Here is a 21770-nt window from a genome sequence, read left to right as displayed (position 1 = left end):
TTGAATAGGTGAGTGTTTAAAATTTCAATATTGAAAACCTCAATTGAATCTTAGGTCTGAGCAACTTTCAGTTTTAGAGACATGTAGGTGAGATTCACTGAAGCTCACAGCTACTTTAAGCAAGCTGTAAGGCATTGATTCAAACAACATAACATTAATTAACATAATGCCTGGCCAAGAATAGTATGCATCTGTAGGGTTAACTTTTCAGTTTGGTAGTCTTTCATTTTATTGTTTGTATATATTGAGCATAACAGCATGTAGTTTTCCTTAATATGCTGGAGTTTGCATGAAAAAGCATAAGGTTTGGTTAAAAAGTCAGTGATTTCAACTTTTATAACCTTATCACTTGCATGATTCTTTCTATGTTCAATGTGCTTTAAACCCAACAGCTGTTAATACTAAGATAGCCCATTATTTAAGCAGTGTAATTTTTTTGGTAAAGATTACACAATGACCGTACAAATTTCTCATTTCATTAAATTTTACCCAGCAATCCTTTTGTTCAACCCTCTTTCTAAACTGAACTGCTAAGGTTTTGTCTTCTCCTACTCCAGTGAATAGTGTTTCCTCTTAAACTTTAACCTTTGATCCTCTCTCACCCAACTATTGACATCTGGTCATTATTTCTTTTACTGCTTTCCACCCCCTGTTGTCAGACGGACTGTTCTGTTGTCTAAAACACTTGATAGGTGGACAGGTTTATATAATCCGAGGTGAGTTCCAGTAGAAACTAATTGGATGTTGTCTTTTTCATGCAAAAGAAAACTTGCCAGCAGTAAAGCTGTCCACGGCTGTCTATGTTGGTTTCCAAAAAATGTACATTTATTATCCGTGGTACTTTTAAAAGTAGAGGTAGCACTTATCTCTGATTATGGATGATGGTATTTCAGAGTATCTACAAAGTGGAAACATGCAATGAGTTCTTTTCTATATGGAATATAGTCTTTGAATAATTTTCCTTTCATTTAAATGACAGGAATAAAAAAAACACTTTTTAGATAATTTTATATTTCTTAAAATCAGTTATAACTTTGTAAAATGGACATGCTGTATCCAGTAGCATTGGTTGGTGCTTTAAGACAAATGAGGAAAAAATGCAGTTTTAAGAACGAGGTTTTATCACTCAAATGCATGGTGTACAAAATGCATTTTACATTTTATATTTTATACATTACATCATTTTTAAAAGTGCTTCCTAAAAGCCCCAGACAAGCTACATCTTAAAGAGATGCTTGAAATTATGCTAAAATGTATTTTCTCTCCCAAAGTATATTCAGAGTACTCTTGCATGAAACTAAGAATTATAAGAGTGATATGCTCCATTTGACACATTTGGCTAAAGTTTGGTCTTTAAATGTGAACAGACCCAAAAGGCTCTAAGTAAGAAACCACATCCATGCAGAGATTTTTTTTTTAAGCATTTCACCCTGAGCTGTTTTAATGTCATCGCTGCATACCAACATTCATTTTTCCTCTTCATTAGTTGTATTCATTCCATTTTGTTTATTCTTATTATCTGAGAGCTCCATGGTATGCTTTACAGTGTTGTGGCTGGTTGGAGCTTGCTAAGTGTTAATGCTATAGAAATCTGCTTAGTGCAAATAAATTGGGAATGCTGGTGCAGGGGAGGAGGGGAAAGGATTATGAGGTATACCTTAATCTTCACTCATTAATATAGTACAAATACCTGCTAAGTTGTTGTTATATTGAAAGTATTTTTGTTTATTTAGCATCATCTTCACATTATAACAACACGTGTCCAGACTAAGCTATATTCAATCCACATGGTATACACCATATCCTTATATAATGTGTTTTTAGCAGATATTCTTGGGTCAAAGATATCTGACATTCTGAAATATTATTTATTTTGTAGATACATACGTTAAGTTAACTCTGCTGAATTCCATGGGTCAGGAGATGTCCAAATGCAAAACGTCGATTCGACGAGGCCAGCCAAACCCTGTGTATAAAGAAACCTTCATTTTTCAAGTGGCACTATTTCAGCTTTCAGATGTGACGCTCATTCTGTCTGTGTACAATAAACGCAGCATGAAACGAAAAGAAATGATAGGCTGGATTTCTTTAGGTCTCAACAGCTCAGGAGAAGAGGAATTAAATCATTGGACTGAAATGAAGGAATCGAAAGGACAGCAAGTATGTAGATGGCACACGTTACTAGAATCTTAACGGACAGCACAAGGGGCAGTTGTGGTTCCAGGGAGTTCTGTGTTTCAACAAGATTGTCCTTTAGTCGTGACTAAGGGATCTCTTGCAGAAGTGAAAAAGTAAACATTCCACCTTAAAGAATGCACAACATGCTACGGAGCAAAGCATCTTATACATCTTTCTCTCTTAATTATCAGATACCTCACTGGTGTCAGATAAACCGTACTATCCACAGACGAGACAGGAATCCCTCCATCTATCTGATGCTTTCAGTATTGTGTTGATTTGATTTTCTGTTTAGCAATTCAGAAATATTTTATGTAAAAATCTCCAAATCATTGTAAAATCTTTCTACCATGTTTTTAGTGTTCTGATGTAGCTTAAAAACTGCTAACGTTCAGATTTAGGGACACTGACGTTTAATGCTAGAAAAATTAAGCTGTGAAACAAAAATCACCACTGGGAAGGAAGCTTAATATTATTGAATATATGAATATTTTATTTTAGATTGATTTTGTCTTCAAGGCATTTAGTTGATTTCACTTTTCATTTCTGATATGAAGTTAGTTTGAAAAACACTAGGACTCTGTGGCATTGGGTGAGCTTTGAAATAAAATAAATATTTCTATAGTTTGACAGGAGCAAGATCTGTGTTATGGCATAAATTGGGTTTTCCCTGTTTGCTTGTGATTCTGCCTAATGCAAAGAGACCAGGTCACTGTTCTGGTCCCTTGCACGTCTTCTTAGACAGGTTGTACTGTAAAACTATGTAACTTTCTGTTGAAAGCATTTCCTGTATTCTTGTATTCCAATATAGGAAACACATAGGGCATGTTTTTACCTAAAATATCTTTTCAGGAAATAGTGAAGATTGTCAGTACTGTGAAGATTATGTTAATTGACCACAAATGAAACAGTAATAGTGTTTGAAGATGAGAGTGATTCTATGATTTTGGGCAAAAGTATGTTACTTCTGTCTCCTGTGACTGGTCATAAGCATGTTTGGGTTCCAGGGAACAGGTGTGCCGGATCAAACCTGGAGTTTCCACTCTTATTGCTGGAGAAGGGATATAAAAATCTAGTAGTGAGTTATTTCCCTGTTAGTTGTCAGGGCTTGAATGGAAAACTGAGCTGCCCAAGAGACAGACTGTGCTTAGCTTGCATTTTTAAGACCAGCACTACTGGCTTTTCAACACTGTCTTGGCAAAGCAGCTATACAGTGTGGTCAGAATCTGCCTTTGGATAAATACTCCTAACTTCCATTGAAGTGAGGAGGATATATTTATTTCTGAGAGTAGCATTTGGCCTAATTATTGTTAGTACTGTAAAGTCTCACTAATTCACACTACCTGCCAGATCCAATTCAGACTACTGAAAGTTGTTAATTATTGAGTAAGCACTGACACATATTTTAAAAAAAAATCAGAATTCACAAAACGTAATTGCTCTACTCCTTTTCCCCTCCCTCCCAGTATAACAAGTTCATTTAATTTTAATTGCTGCTACATGGTATGTGAGTAAATGTACCCTACTTTATTTCTGAGAAGTAACGAAGTCCTACTACCATGAAACCTCCCTGGCCATTGTAGCACATAGTGGTGTGCTTTACTGAGGAGCTGATTAATGAGCTCTGTAGTAAAGCGCCACTGTCTATAAAATGGCCAGTATTAGAGCACAGTATGTTAACTCTGCCATAAGGTAGTATTGTCGGGGACAGTATTATTTTATGGCGGAGTAATTATCTCTGCCAAAATGCTTGTGTAGACAGTGACTGGGGCTGGCTGGGGCATGAGGGTGCATAAGTGCTGGGGCTGTCTACTGCCCAGCCCTGCACTTTAGCACCCTGGTACCCAGGCCAGTCTATCTGCTGCTCAACACCAGTAGCTGGAGTCCAGGGCTGACTCCCTGAGTCCCTGCCAGGCTCGGGCTGCTCCGCCCCGGCTCTAACTGCTGTGGTCCCAGGTGCACGTGAAGACGCTGCACCCAGGAGCAGCTGACTCTGGCACGAACTGTACCAGAGTTTACCCCTGCAAATTAATTGGACTTGTAGATGTGCCTAGTGAGAGGTAGGGCGAAGTCCTGGATAATTTTGGTGAGAATTTGTGATTCAATATATTGAAATGTATTCAGGTTAAGAAAATAAATATTTTTAGCTTGAACTCTCCTAAACTTGTTGAGAAAGAAATGTAAGATACACAGTCAAGTATTATGTGATTGGATACAGAGGGCATATGGTTTTAAAGCTCTTTCATATAGTTCTCAAAATCTCACAGTGATTTCATCAGCCCTTTCTTAAGGAATCTCCACTTGAAGTTTTAATTTTTTGTCATTTTCATACCATACCAGTTGAAGTTGCTAATGCAATCTGATGGTTGTATTTGCAGAATTGGGCCTTCAGCTTTATTGGTTAAGACTTCTCAGAATGGTCTCACAATTTTCCTTTATTGCATGTTGCTGTTTTGTGTATGATACGGGTAACAAACAATCCAGTATCATTGATTAACCAGAAATACTGTTAGTAATCGTACAGAATTGAATGTTCCTTCTGGCTCTGCTTGTTGCTAAGTGTGTGAACTTAAACATTTTTAAATGACAATCTGTACTAACTTTATATACATAAAGACTACTCTTTACCCACCTACACACTTCCCATTTCATTCTAGTTTTATTTGCAATACAGGCATATGTTGTTCGCTGAGTTACCGCGGTGAAACCTATCTTAAGTGATAACAAGGTTCAGATAAAAATCAGTTGCCGAATGGAGCTGTTCTAATAAAAATTGTCCTCGTTTCTGGATATTTTGAGACAAACAACTTTTGGTCTTAGGAGGCTATTAAGAATTGTTTCACTATAAAGTAGTGAAATATTATTTTGAAATTTGTCATCAGTTCTGAACAAAGGCATTACATCAGAGACTCAGAGAGATCTCAGGTCACCTCTAAAAAATAAAACTAAATTCAGTTAATTTGTTGAATAATGTGTAAAAAGTAACCAAAATACACTAACCTCTGTTACTGCAAAAATTCCTTTCTGTATATCACATTGGTTAGAATTTACATTTTTATACACAACTCACATATGTAATAGAATTTTAATTTAGACAAACAGGTTTACATCAGTGCATGTTGAATACATCTAGCAAGATTCCTGTCATGCTGTTTTTTATTCCTAGGTCAGTGTTAAGATTTGTGCTGCTTGTTTTGTTTTATTTGTTGGCTCTGTATGACATTATCCTTCCATATTTGAAACCTGCCTTTAGAGGAAGCTTTTTTAATATATTCGGTGACTGGTGTGCAGAGTAATTTGTATGCATTCATAGAGAATAAACCTCAACCAAGGAACAGACATTCCAGAGAACAAAAAAATTGGCATGCACCAGAAACAAATCAGAAGAGGGCCTTTGTGCTTTCTTCATAATGCATGATTCTTTTTTGTTCTTTCTTCTTTTTGTTGTTGCTTACCTTGCAGATCTTTGTTTTAAAGGTAGTTAGTACTTGTAAGAATTTAACGCATTATTCAGTCATTTTCGCTTCAGTGTATTATGTACGGATTACAACCTTTGTTTTGGTATCGGTGTTGTTTTTCATAAAGCACCAAAATGGTGTTTTACTCCTTGGATTGACATAAAACAGCAAGGTTTTTTGCAGAAACTGCACTCAAATATATTTTCTTTTCATATACATTCAGTATATGAAGAATGAATTAGAATTCTCCATTCTCTCTCTCTCTTTCACTCTCTCTCTCTCGCGCACGTACACGCAGGCGCGCGCGCGCACACACACACACACAGATATCTATTGATATAGATCTATATAGAGATATAGATCTATATAGATCTCTATCTATCGATCTATATAGATCTATCTATCTATAGACACGCACACAAACACCTGTGTATATATAGATATATATATTTGGTTCTTAAGAGTTATACCTTTCAAATAGAATGATAAAACATGAGACAATCGTAGAAAAAGTAGGGTGGGAAGAAACCTCAGGAGATCACCTGGGTGAACTCCTTGCTCAAGGCAGAATCATCCCTATCTTAAACCATCCTAGATAAATGTTTGTCTAGCCTGCTCTTAAAAACTTCCAAGGATGGAGATTCCACAACCTCTCTAGATAATCTGTTCCTATGTTTAATCATCTTCGTGACAAGAAAGTTCTACCTAATATCCTACCTAAATTTCCCTTGCTTCAATTCAAGACCATTACTCTTTGTCCCATCTCCTGTGGCTACAGAAAATAGTCTACCACCATCCACTTTATGGATGGTGATAATACCACCCTTCAGGTATGTGCGAACACTGATCAGATCTCCCCTCAGAATTCTCTTATTTATAGTAACTAATTCCAGTTTTTTCCAGCCTTTCCTTCTAAATGCAATGTTTTCTAAGCCTGTAATCACTTTTGTTGCACTCTACTTTTGAATTTGTTCATGTCGTCTTTGAAGTGCAGTGCATGAAACTGAACGCAAGGTGCTAATAGACATGCAGCTCCCCGGTACAACTCATGGTGCTTTGCAGGAAGCGCCGTGTGTTATAGCACTCCCCCTGACCCAACAGATGTTGGCTGTTGGGTCTGGTGGGTTGGGGGATCAAGCTCTAGTTTAGAGTGACTGTATGTCTGCAGCTACTCACCCCTAGCCCTGCCTCTCCTCCTTCCCAACTCCAGTGCTGTCTTCAGAATGGGAGGGAGGGAAGGGAGGTTGCGCAGCCTGTGCTGGAGGTTGGGAAGGGTGGATTGGAGCCCCCTCACCTTGGGGGAGCTCCAGTTCACCTGCCCCACCCTCCAGTGCAGGCTGGGCAAACCCCAGATGGAGCTTCCTCTGTTCCCTTTTTCCCTTTCCATTCTGAAGATGGTACTGTGGCATGGGGCCCGCAGCCCTGCTACTGGAGCACACTGACAGATATTGATGAAGACACTTTGCTTTGGAGTGCTTTCATTTGAACCCTCATATAATGAGGGTTCAGATTGTCACACAACTGAGCATTTTTTAAGTGTTCTGCAGCTGTGCACTTGTCAGTGCATGGCTGTACAGCACTTCAGGATCCTAATCGTGTGACAAACTGTCACTTCTGTTAGTGCCCATAGTATTCCAGGTGAGGACCTCCCCAGTGCTAAATAGGGCAGAAGAATCACTTTCTTGGACTTGCAAGAGATGTTTCTATTAATACAACCCAGTATTCTGTTGGCTCGGTTTGCAATAAGAGCATGCTGTTGGTTCATATTCATCCTTTTCTGCAGTACTGCAGCCTCGTCAGTAATTCTTTATACTGTACTTGTGCATGTGATTGTTCTGTCCTAAGTGCAGGACTCTGTACTTCTCTTGATTGAGTTTAATTCAATTAATTTTGGACCATTTTTCTAGTTTATTAAAGTAATTTGTATCCTTATCCTGTCCTCTAGATCGGCGGTTCCCAAACTCTGACAGATTGCTCACCAGCATTTTAAAACGATACAGCCTTAAGTACCATCAGCAAATTTTTCATACACATAGGTAACAGACTATGTATTAAAACAACATCAAACCCTTTTAGTAACCCTAAAACAATGTTTTATCAGTTATGGTAGCCATATAAAACAATTGTACATTGGAAAAAAGAGATGCTTTTGGAGATGTCTTTAGTGGGAGGGGTGAGCTTGCTTAGCAGAGCACAATATTCGGATATCTGGTGAAATCTTGGTTAATTTCAGCCTGAGGTCTGATTCTGCATTTAGCTTCATCCAGTATTTGTTTTTAATGGCAATCCAGAAAGTCAAGTTTCACACAAATAGGCTGTGCAGAATGAAATAAAAAATTTCAATGCCCTGTCTGAAATTTGGGGATAATCCTCTCTTCTCCTCAGCCAAAAATCACCAAGATGGATTCTTCTGAATTCCAGCTGAAGCTCAGCATCACATGAAACTTCTCTTAGCTGCTCCCTTTCCTTAGCTGAGAAGTGGTTGGGCAAACAGTTTTCTTCAAGTGAAAATGGATCTCTGATCCAGTTTTCTTTTGTTACATCTTCAGGGAAATAGTCACTAAAATTTGAGATCAGAGAAAGGCAGTGCTCTTTAATATCAGCGATCAGGTCAAGGTGAAGTTTGCGTTCGTTTTCAGTGAGAAAAGTCTGATGTTGCAAATGACTGACAATTTATTCTCTCTTGTATAATAAACAGAAGTTTTTTAACAAAAGCTCTTATTTTGTCATGACCGGTTAAAGTGGTTATTTTCAGGTCTTGTAGACTAGCATTCAGTTCGTTAAGATGTATAAATATGTCTGGCACTAGGCAAGCCTTGCCAACGACAGCTCATCCGTGAAATGGTCTGAAAACTCAAAATTAAAGTCACCGACACAAATCTGCAACTCAGAATGGAATTCAAACACCTAGGTCAACACTTCCTACGAGAGAGCCATCTCAGTTTGGTATGGAGAAGCTTTTCATACTCATTCCCTATTTTGTTGCACAGAAGGGAGAACAATCATGAATTGAGTGGCTTTGCTTGTATGAAATTGACCACCTTTTACTACCAGATCTAAAACAGCCTTAAGATTGGCAGGCATTGTTTTGGCTGCTAGAGCCTCGCTATGTATACTGCAGTGCATGAATTTGGCAACAGGTGCAACTTCTCTTACTTTTGCCACAACACCTCCTGACTTGTCAGACATGGCTCGTGCCCCCTTGGTGCACATGCCAATACAATTTTGCCACTAATCTGTTATTGATTATGAAGCAATCCAGTTTCTTGAATATCAGTTCTGCTGTTGTAGAACTTGGCAGAGCTTCACAAAATGAAAAAAAATCCTTAAGTGCCATATCTGCTTCAAACCTTACATATGCAAGAAGTTGAGCAAAATTAGTTATATCTGTACTTTCATCTAATTGCAACAAAAAGTACTTGCTTTTCTTGATGCTTTCAATTAGTTTTTCTTTCACCTGACAAGCCCTATATTCAATTCTTCTTGATACTGTGTTGTTCGACAAAGTAACAATGTCCAACTGTTTTGCGAATTTTTCTCCAAGAACAGATTAAACAATGTCTTTTGCAGCAGGAAGCATGAGAGTCTCAGCTATCGTATGTGCATTCCCCATCTGAGCGATCCTTAGATTTAGTTTATATGATGCTTCCCAAGCCCTTGCATTAACACCACTTAGAGCAGTTATAGTTTTCTTACTGTCTTGGAACTGCCTTAGTTTTCTTTTTAAAAAATCAAGAGAGATTTGTCTTTAAAAGTTATGCTTTGTATGAAGATGCTGCTAAAGAAATGAAGGTTTCATGCAATCGTTTGAAAGGAGTTCATAGCAAATCTTGCAGAGGTATTGGTTCACTTTCTTCACCACTCCTGGTAAATCCAAATAACTGGGATCATACCTTCTGGTAATCTTGCGCTTATCAACTGTTGCAGCAGTCAGGCATGTTTCGGAAGTGCGAGTGTCCTCCTCACTTAATCCAATGATGTGAGCTATACAGCATCCCAGTAAATCAGCAGCTTCTCATAGGTCCAACTCTCTTGATTCCTCAGAGGTCCCCTGTGTTTCAGTGTACTTTCACTTCAGAGAAGTTGAAGTCAGCCACCTTTCCATTGTGGTATTACTAGTATTTATGCAACAGCTTTTGATTCTAACACCTGCTTTGCATAACACTACAGGAGCTCAAACCATAGAAAATTACTCTCACACAACCAAAGCCAAGATGGCATACCTGCGCAGACCTTTTAGCAAGTTCAAGAGAAAATGGACGATTCTACATGTAAGGCTTCAAGTGCTGGCATATTTATGTGTACATTATTCCCCTTTATGATTTGTCCTACTCGACTGTCGTCACACGAGCAGCATTCTACGATGACCACTAGATGGTGCCAAAAACCAAATGAGGAAGAGGGCATATATAGAAATCAAATATCCAATGTACTATGCTCATGTAAATTCTATAATTATAATAAATCTGTTAACTTGTACCACTGACAGGTTGTCTGCATACGCATACCACAGATTGGGAACTGCTGCTCTAGGTTGTCTGCAACTTGACTCAGCTTGTTGCCATCCATAGGTTTATGAAGTGTGTCTTCAAACCCACCCTCCCAATCATTAATGAAGCTATTGAGCAGTACCAGACCCAGGACAAACCCTGGCTACTGTTCAATACAGTGATCCAACCAGTTGTATATCCACGTTTACAGTTTCATCTGGACCAGGGTGGGTAAAATACAGACTGCAGGTCTGCATTCTAACTGGCCCATAGCACCCTTCTAAAATTTACACCATTATTACCTCCCGGTGGCTGCCTATTGGAAAGCTGATGAGGTGCTGACAGCATGAGCTATCGGCTGCAGCAGCAAGCAGCTCAGGCTCTGGTTGCAGTGCAACCAACCCAACCCCAGCTTGACCACCCCTGCCCCCTACAAGCTTCTGGAGACCAGAAGCATCTGGCTAGCAGAGGCTTCTGCCCTGGCAACCCTGTGCCTATTCCGCAGCCCTCCCTCATCCGAGAGTTGAAATTCAGATACGAACAGATGGGGGGACTACCAGCGCCTCCGTGGGACTCATGGGATTCTGGCTCTGTGCCTCCATGTGCTGAGACAGGACAGGCAGGGCTGGTTCCCCACCTCTCACCATACCCCCAACACACACTCCCACTCCTATGCCCTTACCATACCCACACCCACATCCTCCCACACACCCTCACCCCAACCACACACCCCACCCACCATACCCACACCCACCAAACCCTTACACCCACTCCCCAAACACACAGCCCCCACATACACCCCTTTATCCCCCCACCTCCACAATAAGAGTGTATTTTGAGCTATTATGCAATCACCTCTAGATACACTACACAAACGCACACAAATCAGGACTAAAATATTTTAAAAATAAAATAAGCTATAGTAGATATTTGTTGGGTTTTTTAAGTATATGATTTGGGGTTTTTTTCCTGGTTTCAGGATGATAACCCCAACTCCCAAAAGGAGTACTTCCAGGGCAAGGGGAGGGGGACCTCAGGTTGGTGGCAAAGGTCATGTTTTAAGGGTGGGACTTCCTGTCCCAAGATGGCAACCAGGGGGCAGGATGCCTGTCAAGGGGTTGGGCTACCCTTGCAGCCCTCAACAGTTCACCAAAACTTGTTAAGTAGCCCTCCAGCTGAAGTAATTGTCCACTCCTGATCTAGCTTAATTTCCTTAGCTTACTAATGAAAATGTCACAGGAGACAGCATTCAAAGCCTTGCTAATGTCAAGGTATATCATATCCACTGCACTCCCCGTATCCACAAAGCCCATGACCTAGTCACAGAAAGGTTAATTTCATACTTGGATTTGCACAAAAGATTAAAGGCCAGTTGTGAACTAAGCATGAGAGGGAGAACAGCTTCCACGAGGCTTGTACCCCTGTTCCTGTGGGTAAGGAATTTGCAGGTCCTTGGCTTTCTTCTTCCAATTAGCCAGCCTGCTCAGTTGACCTGGTGCGCTGGGGGAAGTAATCTGAGCCTAGGCTAGGTCTGGTGTAGATTACTTTCCTTTAATCAAGGGGGCAACCTGGCGGATATAACTTGTGACTGCTCCTGTAGAAACACTTTTATATACTGCCCTTTGCTCAGGTCTTATGACAGAAGCCACAGTAAGGTCAAGCTTTCTTCTTGGTATAGCAGCTAGGTAAGGTTGTGCTGTGTACAACAGCCAAAGGTTTATCTACTTGAGAAATATAGCAGAGTTTCTACATCTAAGTAAAATCTTCTGAACCCATTAATAAGGTTTTGAAACAATGATTTGTTGTACAGTATATGTCCTGTTACTACAATTTTAGGCTCTGTTTATAAACTAAATCAACTGCCTTGGGGAATTTTTAAGCTAGAGAATTATTCTACCTGCACTTTTTTTTATGTATAACGTATTCCTTCCCCCTTTTCTCTCAGGGCCAGGTTCTGTGAGGTAGGTGCGAGACACCCTCAGTTTTGTCAGGTTTTGGACTTTGGGAGTGCAAGGCCTGCAGCACTTATTAAAACAAGGCACCAAGGTTGAGTTTAAAATGCCATGTTTTTCTCGGTTTCAGGTGCATTGCACCATTAGATTCTATAGACAATCTGCATTTATCAAACATTATGTCTCACCAAATTGTCTTTTTAGATTAATGACCAAATAATTCCTTTTATGATGATTCAGTGGTTCAGCTTTGTTACTACTCTTCTTTATTTCTATAAATTTCTCTTTCTATTATGTGCATACTGCCCTTTGAGATTACTGCTAGTGAAATAGAAAGCTCCCCGATGTTTTACATGGGGGAGAAGGATGGAAGTTGGGAAAACTTGATCTAAAAAAAAAAAAAAAGGATTAAGGTATTTCCATGTAGGAACTGCATTAAAATCTAAAAAATAACCTGCTTCTAGAAATTTCTAATGTGATAGGTTTTTAGCTTATTTTCAGCCTGAATCTTCTCTAAATTGTTGTTAGTTTCAGAACTCCCATTGAATTAATTGAGAGCAGGATCAGGCTCTCTACCTATCCATCACACTTGTCTGGAAGATTGTTCTCTTGTCTAAAGCAGTTCTGCAATATTATGGTTTGTCAGTTGTAAAACAGACTACCTTCCCTCTTTATGTTGAATTTTTAGGAACAGCTAGACATTTATATACTCAAAAGGGGTCTATCCTCCCATTGATATGCATGCTTAACTGCCATTAATGTTAATGAGAGGAATTCATAGTCATCAACAGGAGAATAGACCTGCCCCCAGAAGTGCAATAGGATCATCAGATTAGAGCACTGAAAAAGCATGGTATTTGGAACCCAAGCAAATGTGTCTAAATCCAACTATCAGGAGATAGTTTCAGTCACAAATTTAAGTATTTAATAATTTTCTCTCCTCTTGTTTCTTTTCCCCCTCCATCTCCTGAAATATTGCCTTAAGACTTTACTGAGGTTTCTATGCTGTTTAATCTGTTACCAGGTTTTGTAATGGACTTTAGCTGGATGTCAGTTTTAGGGGAGGTGGGTTGTTAGTATTTTTTTGCAGGGAGGATCTACAGAAATGAGAACCTGATAAAATGATGTCATCAATGCACATAAGATTTAGAAAGAATTTGTAAATGGTCTTTTGTTATTGTTTCCATGGGTCAAATTCTGCTGTACAATCAAATCTTACAACCATGGGTAACCAACCATACACAGGAAGAACAATTTTTTGTTGCTATACAAAATGGGGCAGGATTTGTGAGGTTATACCCGATGGGCCTGCTCTCTGGGGTGGTTCTGGGGTTCTAAAGACAGCATATTTAAGGGATATAGGAAGGGCAGACATTTATGTATTGGATGGTGTATATAGTCATTCGCCATTTTTGTCACCTAAATGGCAAGAATTACAGCAGCCTTGAAAACCCACTGCTACCCTTTGGGACTAGGAATACTTCCCTTCCACAGGTCCTGCATACAGTTCCTGGACCAAAAGCTAGCTACCTATGTTTTCCCTATATAAAAGTGTGGAGCAGCTCCATTGACTTCAGTGAACTAATTTTGTTTTTAAAATGGTGTGATGGAACACATAGCATGATCCCATATATTATTAGGATTAGATTGGATTAGGCTGGATTCTTTCCAGGGATTATGTTGGTTCTGTTGGTACAACTCAGTCAAAGGAGCAGGTCTATAGCACAAAATTACTGTACAAGACAGTAGCCCTCAAACCTCAAACATGCTAGGTCTTCAAGTGAAAGCAATGTAGCTGTTTCCAGAGTGACAGTGCTAATTAGCCCCCCATCCCATCCAGGTCTATGCAAATGTAACTTCATTGTTTCCAGTTGGGGAAGTAGCTGTCATGGAGTAGAATGGTGTGTTTGAGGGCCACTGCCTAGCATAGTAAATTTGAAGCATGGAATTAGACTGAGGGTAAATATCTTAGGGAGTAAATCTGCCAGGATTTGAGAGGCTTATCAGTAGGAGCGAGCCATGCCAGCTATCTAATTCACTCCATCTCCTGTGAAGCATCTGCTGGTGGGATTCTGTGGAGACCCAGCCATCAAACTGGTGACCAGTGGCAGAACCCCAACAGACAAGAAGGAAGTAGCAGTGCTGTCTATCATCTGCCTTCCCCAGTGGATATGTGTGGAAATTGCAATCAAATTTCCCCTGTATCCAGTGAATCTAGCAATGTGCTTTTCCCAAATCCTCCAATCATCCACTGTATCCCTAGAGTTTTAAAATGGGTTGACTTGTAACTTTTGATTGATTTCCAAAGTATGAACTTGAGTGAATCTGCACAGTGGGAAGCATTACTGTAGCACTGAAATACGTGGACATTTCTAAGCCATGGTACTGGCCCAGGAGCTTGGAGCTGAGGCTTTGAAGGAGCTGATCTTTGAACAAGTTTTGATATAGTAAATTTTGCAACTGTTTATTTTAAAAAAATTTCTAAGCAGTTTGAGTGTTTTAGGAAATATTAGGAAAACACAAAAAAGCAATGATCTTTTATTACTATACAGCTGGTTTGCTGTCCTTTTCCAGTAAACCACAAGGTTCATTAATGCTTGGTACTGTTTCCTTTATTACAACTCTTTTTAATGTAATTTTCATGATAAAGCGCAATTAGTGAAATCTTTTATTCAATTTTCCCTTTCTTTGTTTTTTTTAAGGAGAGATCTCTCCTTACACAGTATGTATACTTTCTTACAGAGCTTTCTTACCTATTTTTATAAAAGTTGGTCTTACAATTTAAAGTTAAATGCTCTATGAGCAAAGCAATGTCTCTGTTAGCTATCTGAAGTGCTATACTACTGATCAAGGGCCTGAACCTGCCGTCCCTATTCAGGCACTGACTCTACCACGCTTTCTCCTTTTGAGCAATACCTTATTCCTTGAGTTGTTCCATCAATTTCAGCTATGTTATTTGCAGAGTAAGGTACTATTAACATGAGAAACAGTGGCAGAACAGAGCCCTCCATGAGCAAGCTTATTGATGTCAATGGGGTATCTCCCAGGAGTTAAGGCTGCTGGATCTGCCCAGAATTATAGTTATAGATTATAGTTCTCTTGATATTAAATGATTTCAAACTTGTTTGCTGGTGACTATAAACTAATAACTGATCTTATTGAATACATGTATTGAATTATACTGGTATCAGCAGTTATTAAAATGTATTTCACATTTTAATTCATTCATATAAAAGATATAAAAACATGGGCTTGTGAAGCAGTATGTTATATGGATATAGCACACATCCACCAATTTTTTTATGAGTGTATTAAATATACAGTATATAGCATTTTATTTACATACTTTTATACTGCCTGTATACCACCGAAGCACTCGGTGCCTTGTTTCTTTTGTATAAAACTGATGTAGAGGAACTGATGTTCTAGTGTAAACAATGTCACTGTAATTTGATAATATTTTAACCAGGTTATTCCTAGTACAGGAGGTTTTAAACAGCAATTCAGCTTAACATAATGCATTTTCTCTGTGTTAAAGGTTGTCCTTCTTTATTCATTTTCCCTCCCAGAAAAGCCTTTTCATGTGATTGTTTGTACTTTACAGTTCTCGTGTCTGATGTTAGTCACATGGTGTTAACCAAAGAACCAACCCTTTTTTCTAATTTATTCAGATAACATTTGGACTTGCTACCATGTCATGACTGAAGTGATATTATGAATCTTGCTGAACAAATATAAAATCAGTATCTGTAAATGTGATTGATTCACTGCTGGGAATGAACGATACCTTTTTCTGACTGGTTGTATATTATTTTCAGTAGCAAAATTTTGTGTGTGTGTGTGTATCAATCAAATCTGCTCACAACACTAACAAAAGCATAAATAGTGCAATCATTTTAACCTTGTTTTATCCTTAACCTTAGTTTGTGCAATTTCAAGTAGCCCAAAAGATTCACACACATTCATTTCAGGAGCCAAGATAACTTATTGTATCTATAGACCCTATAACACCTTAATAGAGACTGTTTCACATTAAGTGTGCTTTATTGTTATCAATTATACCAGTAATATAACCAAATTTGATACTGTTTTATTTCTATTTTAAATTATTTTCATTAGATGTTCAGTCTATAAAGTTACAGGAAGTTTGTCATTTGCTTTTATTACAAATAGTTTGCACACCCTTACCAAAAATTTAAGACAAGTATAATTTAAAGACAACATACAGTAAATACTATGCAAGACTAATTCAGCATGTGAGAGAGGATGTTAAATATTAGACTGTAAAACTAACAAAAATTAAAATCAGAATATTATTATCAAATAAGCATTAACCTTTCAATCTATAATTCCATGAATTAATGAGAGGTCTTTTTTAATGATTTTTTTTGAAGGAGATATCAGTGTCAAAGTAAAGGGGCTTTTCTTTCCTGAAAACAGTTGATCTTTTTTGTTGATATTCAAACTGGAAATGTAGACTTGAACGGTACCCTTTGATTTTCAGCTAGAAACAGGGACCTTTTAAGTGATGCCTGCAGCTGACTTTACCCCTTGTCATCAATGTTCTCTCTTATGTGATATTTTAGGTGGAATAAGCAGAAATTAATATTTTCTATAAAGCAGTGTTCTGTTTTCTTGATGGTAACATCTAAAGAAAGAATAATGATTCCATTTTCAAAAGCTTACATGATTTAGTATATACTTGGGGCTTTGTGTGAAACAGTCATTATCGTCTAGATAAGGACTATTTTTTGTCACGGCATTTGAGCTGTACATAGACAAAAATGGAGTTCTCATGATGAATGTGCTGATCTCCATATTGCGTGTCCAATTGTGGGGTGTTCTCTACATTTTATGTTAGACAGGGATTTATAATTAAATGTCACACTGTATTGCAGCATCTCAAATTGTGTGTTGTCAGATATTTGTTGCTTTGTTTTCTTTCCCCTATCATTAGCTAAAAACTACTATGACATTTGGTAGTAGCATACATTAACCCTGAGGAACTGCAGTGTACAAAAAATATTGTTATCCTTCTATAAAAAGCAAAATGTGGTTTAACACATCTTGCTTTAAAAGAACGGTTTCCAAGTTTGAGGAAAAAATGACTACAAATTTTCATCATGTACTTGTAACTACACCATACACACTAATTTATGGGTGTGGGGGGGGTGTTCTTATTGATCACTCTAACCTATTTCTGCAAAAGTCAGGATTTGCATGGGTTTCCTTTGTTAATTGAAAGTTAAGTTTCTACCCAAGGAATCCAGTACTTTATATTTGAACTTCAGTTACTGAAAAAGATTTGGAAGAGAGGAAGATCATTGGCAGTAACTAATTGTGTTACTTTTACCTTGGAATTCACTAGGTCCGGTGCAAATATAATGAGCTATTATTTAGAATAGGGTGCTCAACTTCTGGCCCAGGGGCCAGATTCTGCTCATGGAGCCCTGCCATCCAGGTTGTATAGCTCCCCACAGGTTTGGAAACTTAGTGGTGGTGAAGAAGTAGCAGCATTAATTGCTATTCTGCAATCACCAAATTTCTAAACTATCGGGAGCCCTGCGGGCAAAATAACGTGGCCCTGTGTGCTAGATTGGGCTGGCGCATGGGGTCACCCTGGCACATAACTAGATCCAAGTGTATGGGGTCTTTCCAGCACATTGGATCTCACCAGTGGGCCAACCCTGCATGCTGACTGCAGACTCCAGCCTGTGGACCGATGCTATGCCACTCATCTGGCCCACAGGGCTGGAAGTTTGGGTGTTACTGGTTAAGTCGATGGTGAGAGCAGGTTGACAGTCTGAATTGCAAGGAAAGAATGAGCTCTTCTCTTACTAAGCTGGAGACAACATATTTCCTTCTGGTTGGTGCCTTTCCAAGTTTGCTCAGTTCCCTTTGCTTCTCTTGCAGTCTCTGCCTGTACCTCAAATCTTTTAAGTAAGGAATTTATGATGTGACCATTAACAGAGTACCTTCTAATACAAATAAAAGGATGTTTTCTGTGATGGTTTTGATTGGCTTGGCTTCTGGAAAGAACTTTATAGACTTTCTCTGGGTTTTGCAGCTCATGAAAGCTTATGCATCTTCTTTACTTAGCTGATGAAATGTTCCTCTATTTTGCCCCCTCTGTAATTATGCTCAAGTTTTATATAAAATGTTTAAACAACCTAAGGTATTTGAGCTTTAAAATAACACACTTAAATACTTGTCACACATAACAGACTTAGCAGTCAAATACTAACATTTGCACTAAAACCTGACAAACATGCTCTACAACTGCGGGGCCCAACTTTTTTGGCAGATGTGCCATAAGGTAAGGCCCTTTTTTCCTTCCTTCCCCGAGTACCACTGTAACCCTGTTTCTCTGCTGCTCTGCTTTCTGCTTCCTGCTTTATCTGCCATTGTGCTCCCTCCTCAGTCTTCTGTATGCCACTCACAAAGGCTGCCTATGCCATCTGTGGCATGTGTGCTGCAGGTTGGCCACCCCTACTCTACAACACCTTGATTTTTGTGGTGCACATTAGAGTCAAACTGTGAACCTTCTGGTATCTCTGATTAACTGAACATGTAGGAGTACACTGGATGTTTTGTTATACGAAGTGCTCACTTGGCAAAAAAGGGAAGTGAAAAGGAGCAATTAGGATAATTAAAATAAAGAACAAACAATTTCCTCTAACCTAGAGCAAGGAAGCTGTAATAGAGGGCCCTTATTCTCCATTTCTGCAGGTGACTGAAACACAGTTCAGATTCCTTTAAGCAGGGGAGAGTGCAGAAGCCACTTGCATCTCTATTGCATCAATTCCCATTTTCCTAACCCAACCTAATCGTATCTGCAAACCATAGGGCCTTCTCTGAATAAGTTAATGTTTCCCTTGTCTGTGATAATGCTGCAGTTTTCAACAGAATGTGTGTCTGGGGTTAAAGGGATTTTCTGAATGGCATACGTCATGTCCATGTCTTCTGAACAATCTAGCCACAAGGTAGGCCATATGTTTGCCTAAGAGGACATACGAATGGTTTCTTGACCCCTGGCAAATGGGGAGTAAGAGGGCTTAGGAGCAGGAATAGGATATAGAACCACATGGAGATAATGGATCTAGGAAATCAGACCAACAACCAGTGAGTGGGTATACAACCATGGACCATCAGAAATATGCTGATAGCAGGCAGTCTTGCAGATGAGTGGATCAATGGGGGCCAGTCTTTTTGGCATGTGTCTCACAGCTTAGTTCTGTCATTTCCTTGAATGCCACTCCCACCCGCTTCCTCTGCCCAACTGGCTTTCTGCTCCCTGTCTGATTTGCTGTTCTGTTTTCTGTTCCTTGCCTTATTTGCCTCTGTGCTGCCTGTGCCCTCCCCAATCTGCTGCATGCCACACACAGGGTGCATCTACATGTTGCATATTAATGCACAGTAATAATTATGGTCATTTCCATAATTTCTAGTACTGGGATTTTCAACTTGTTTTAAATGTGTACCCCTTCTGACTCAGTTTCAGCTCCTGTACGTCTTTATATTTTTTTTTCTTGTTTTTAAGGGGGGGGGGCGCAGATTGAGGCCCCCACAGTGAGGGAGGGAGTGAGGCTGGGGCGGGTGCTGCACAGCTGGGGTGGGGCACAGGACAGAGCTGTGAGCAGCTTGTCTGGGGGGTGCTGGGAGGGGTGGTGGCTCCTGTTGCTATGCGCACCCCTGGAGGGCATGGGGGCACGTGTCCCCACACCTGCGTGCAGGGCAGGCTGGGGCTGCATGGGCTCTTCCCAGCGGGGGGCCCCAGGCCAAGCTGTGCTCAGGGCAGGCAGTGGTGGCCCTAGGAGCAGGCTACAGGAGGGGCTGCAGCCACTCCAGAATTTGCCATAATTCCCCCCTTGCTCCCAGCTCAGCCCAGCCAAACACCCCTGCCGGGAACAGCCTGGCACTGCCCCAGCTCCAGTCCATAGTGGCCCACAGCCTGCACTTGCCCCATGCACAGATCTGGGGACATGCACCCCCCATGCTCTCGTGGGGTGTGTGCAATGGTGGGAGCCACCCTTCCCCCCACATCCCTCTGCTGAGCCCTTCATGGCTCTGTCCCATGCTCCCCCAGCTGTGCAGTGCCTGCCTCAGCTCCAGTTCCAGCCTCACTCGCTCCCTCACCATGGGGGCCTATGGGAGCGGGGCTACAGGAGGGGCTGCGGCCACTCCAGAATTTGCTATAGCCCCCCCAAACCCTCCTCACAGCACCACTGCCACCCGCCCTGAGTGCAGCCCAGCCCACCCTCCTCTGGGAAGAGCCCAGTGCTGCCCTGGCCCCAGCCCACAGCTGCAGCCTGCCCTGCCCCACGCAGATCCAGGGGCACACACTGCCCCCTTCTCCCAGAGGTGCTCATAGCAAAGAGAGCTGCCCCCCACCCACTCTGTGTGGCTTAGTCCCACACCCTCTGCCTCTGTCCCTGCCCCACCACTGGGGCAACCCACTCTGCCCTGTGCAGATCCAGAAGCACCCCTCCATGCCCTCTTGGGGTGTGCATAGCAGTGGGAGCTGGCCCCCTGGATAAGCGGCTCATGGCTCTGTCCCATGCCCTGCCCCTGCTGTGCAGCCTCTGCCTCAGCCCCACTCCCTCCCCCACTGCGGGGGCCTCAATCTACCTCTTCCCCCACCACACACCCTTTCCCTCACAACAGACTTACCAGCTGGACCCGGCTGCTCTCCACAGGGCTGGGCTGGGGTCCTCACGTGTTGTGCTGCAGCAGTGTGCATGCACGCAGCATTTATCAGCCACATCCATTCTGCGTACCTCCTACGACCCTTTTAAGTATCTCTAGGGGTATGCATACCCCCAGTTGACAACCACTGTTCTAGTAGATCTGTGATGATTATGAAAATAGCATATATACTCAAATATAAGCGAAGGTTTTCCCACCTAATCAGCAAGGGGAAGAAAGTTTCTCATCTTACATTGACATACAAGAAAGCCTCATTGAATGCACTGGACATGTCCACACTGGGACAGTCTGCCTGCCAGCCCAGGGCTGCTCCAGCCTGGCTCAACCTGCTGTGGAGGGGCTGGCTGGAGCATGAGGGTGGTTCAGTGCAAGGCTAGCCAGCAGGCAGCCCCTGCACTTGAAGCACCCTTGTGCCCCAGCCAGCTGAGTCAGCATCTACACATGCACTGCTGCACATACTGCTGAGTTTTTTTTGTAGTACTAACATGCTGTGGAGTTTATTAGTTTCCTGTGGCCACGATGTAGATGCCAAGATGTTTACTATGAAGCTAATTAGTCAACTCCACAGTAAAAGTCTCATGTAGACATACGCATGCGGACTGCCTGTGCCACTTGTGGTGCCCATGCTGCAGGTTGGCAACCCCTGGAGTAGAGCATGAAAACTAAGTGGTAGAAAAATACCAACACAAGAGAGAGTTCTGCTTTTGGTCATGTCTGTTCAGCATTTCAAAGTCTCTGTGTAGAGGTACAAGAGCAGGAATACGTGCACTGGTTATAATTATTAAATACTTTTCTAAAGTATGAATCATACCTACACACAGATGTTCTTGGACACACTGTCTGAACCTTCTGCATAGCTGCATGTTCTACATGGAAAACGAGAAAAATCATGTTGTGGATTCCATGTTAGTTAGTATTTAAGAGCTTTTTAAAGTAGCTAATTACTTGGTTCTAGATGCTCTTGTGATTTAGGGCTATTTAACATG

The 21770-nt window shown here is 40.7% G+C and overlaps 1 protein-coding gene across 9 annotated transcripts in view; it reads left to right on the top strand.

Annotated features, from left to right (window-relative positions):
- The window catches only part of SYT14 (synaptotagmin 14), a 210520-nt gene extending 192434 nt beyond the window's left edge, over positions 1-18086 (top strand). For 8 of the 9 annotated variants that reach the window (XM_059718210.1, XM_059718216.1, XM_059718230.1 and 5 more), the window contains one exon: positions 1880-18086. In XM_059718210.1, coding sequence (XP_059574193.1) covers positions 1880-2193 — 314 coding nt within the window. In that variant the 3' untranslated portion in view covers positions 2194-18086. The remainder of the gene's footprint in view (positions 1-1879) is intronic. The other variant, XM_059718208.1, reaches the window with a different exon arrangement.
- Positions 18087-21770: the final 3684 nt, after the last annotated feature.

Source organism: Alligator mississippiensis, chromosome 1, assembly GCF_030867095.1.
Source record: "Alligator mississippiensis isolate rAllMis1 chromosome 1, rAllMis1, whole genome shotgun sequence".
In the NCBI taxonomy this organism is placed as follows: Eukaryota; Metazoa; Chordata; order Crocodylia; family Alligatoridae; genus Alligator; species Alligator mississippiensis.
Note: the sequence above shows the minus strand (reverse complement) of the source record. Positions and strands in the feature narration are given on the sequence as shown.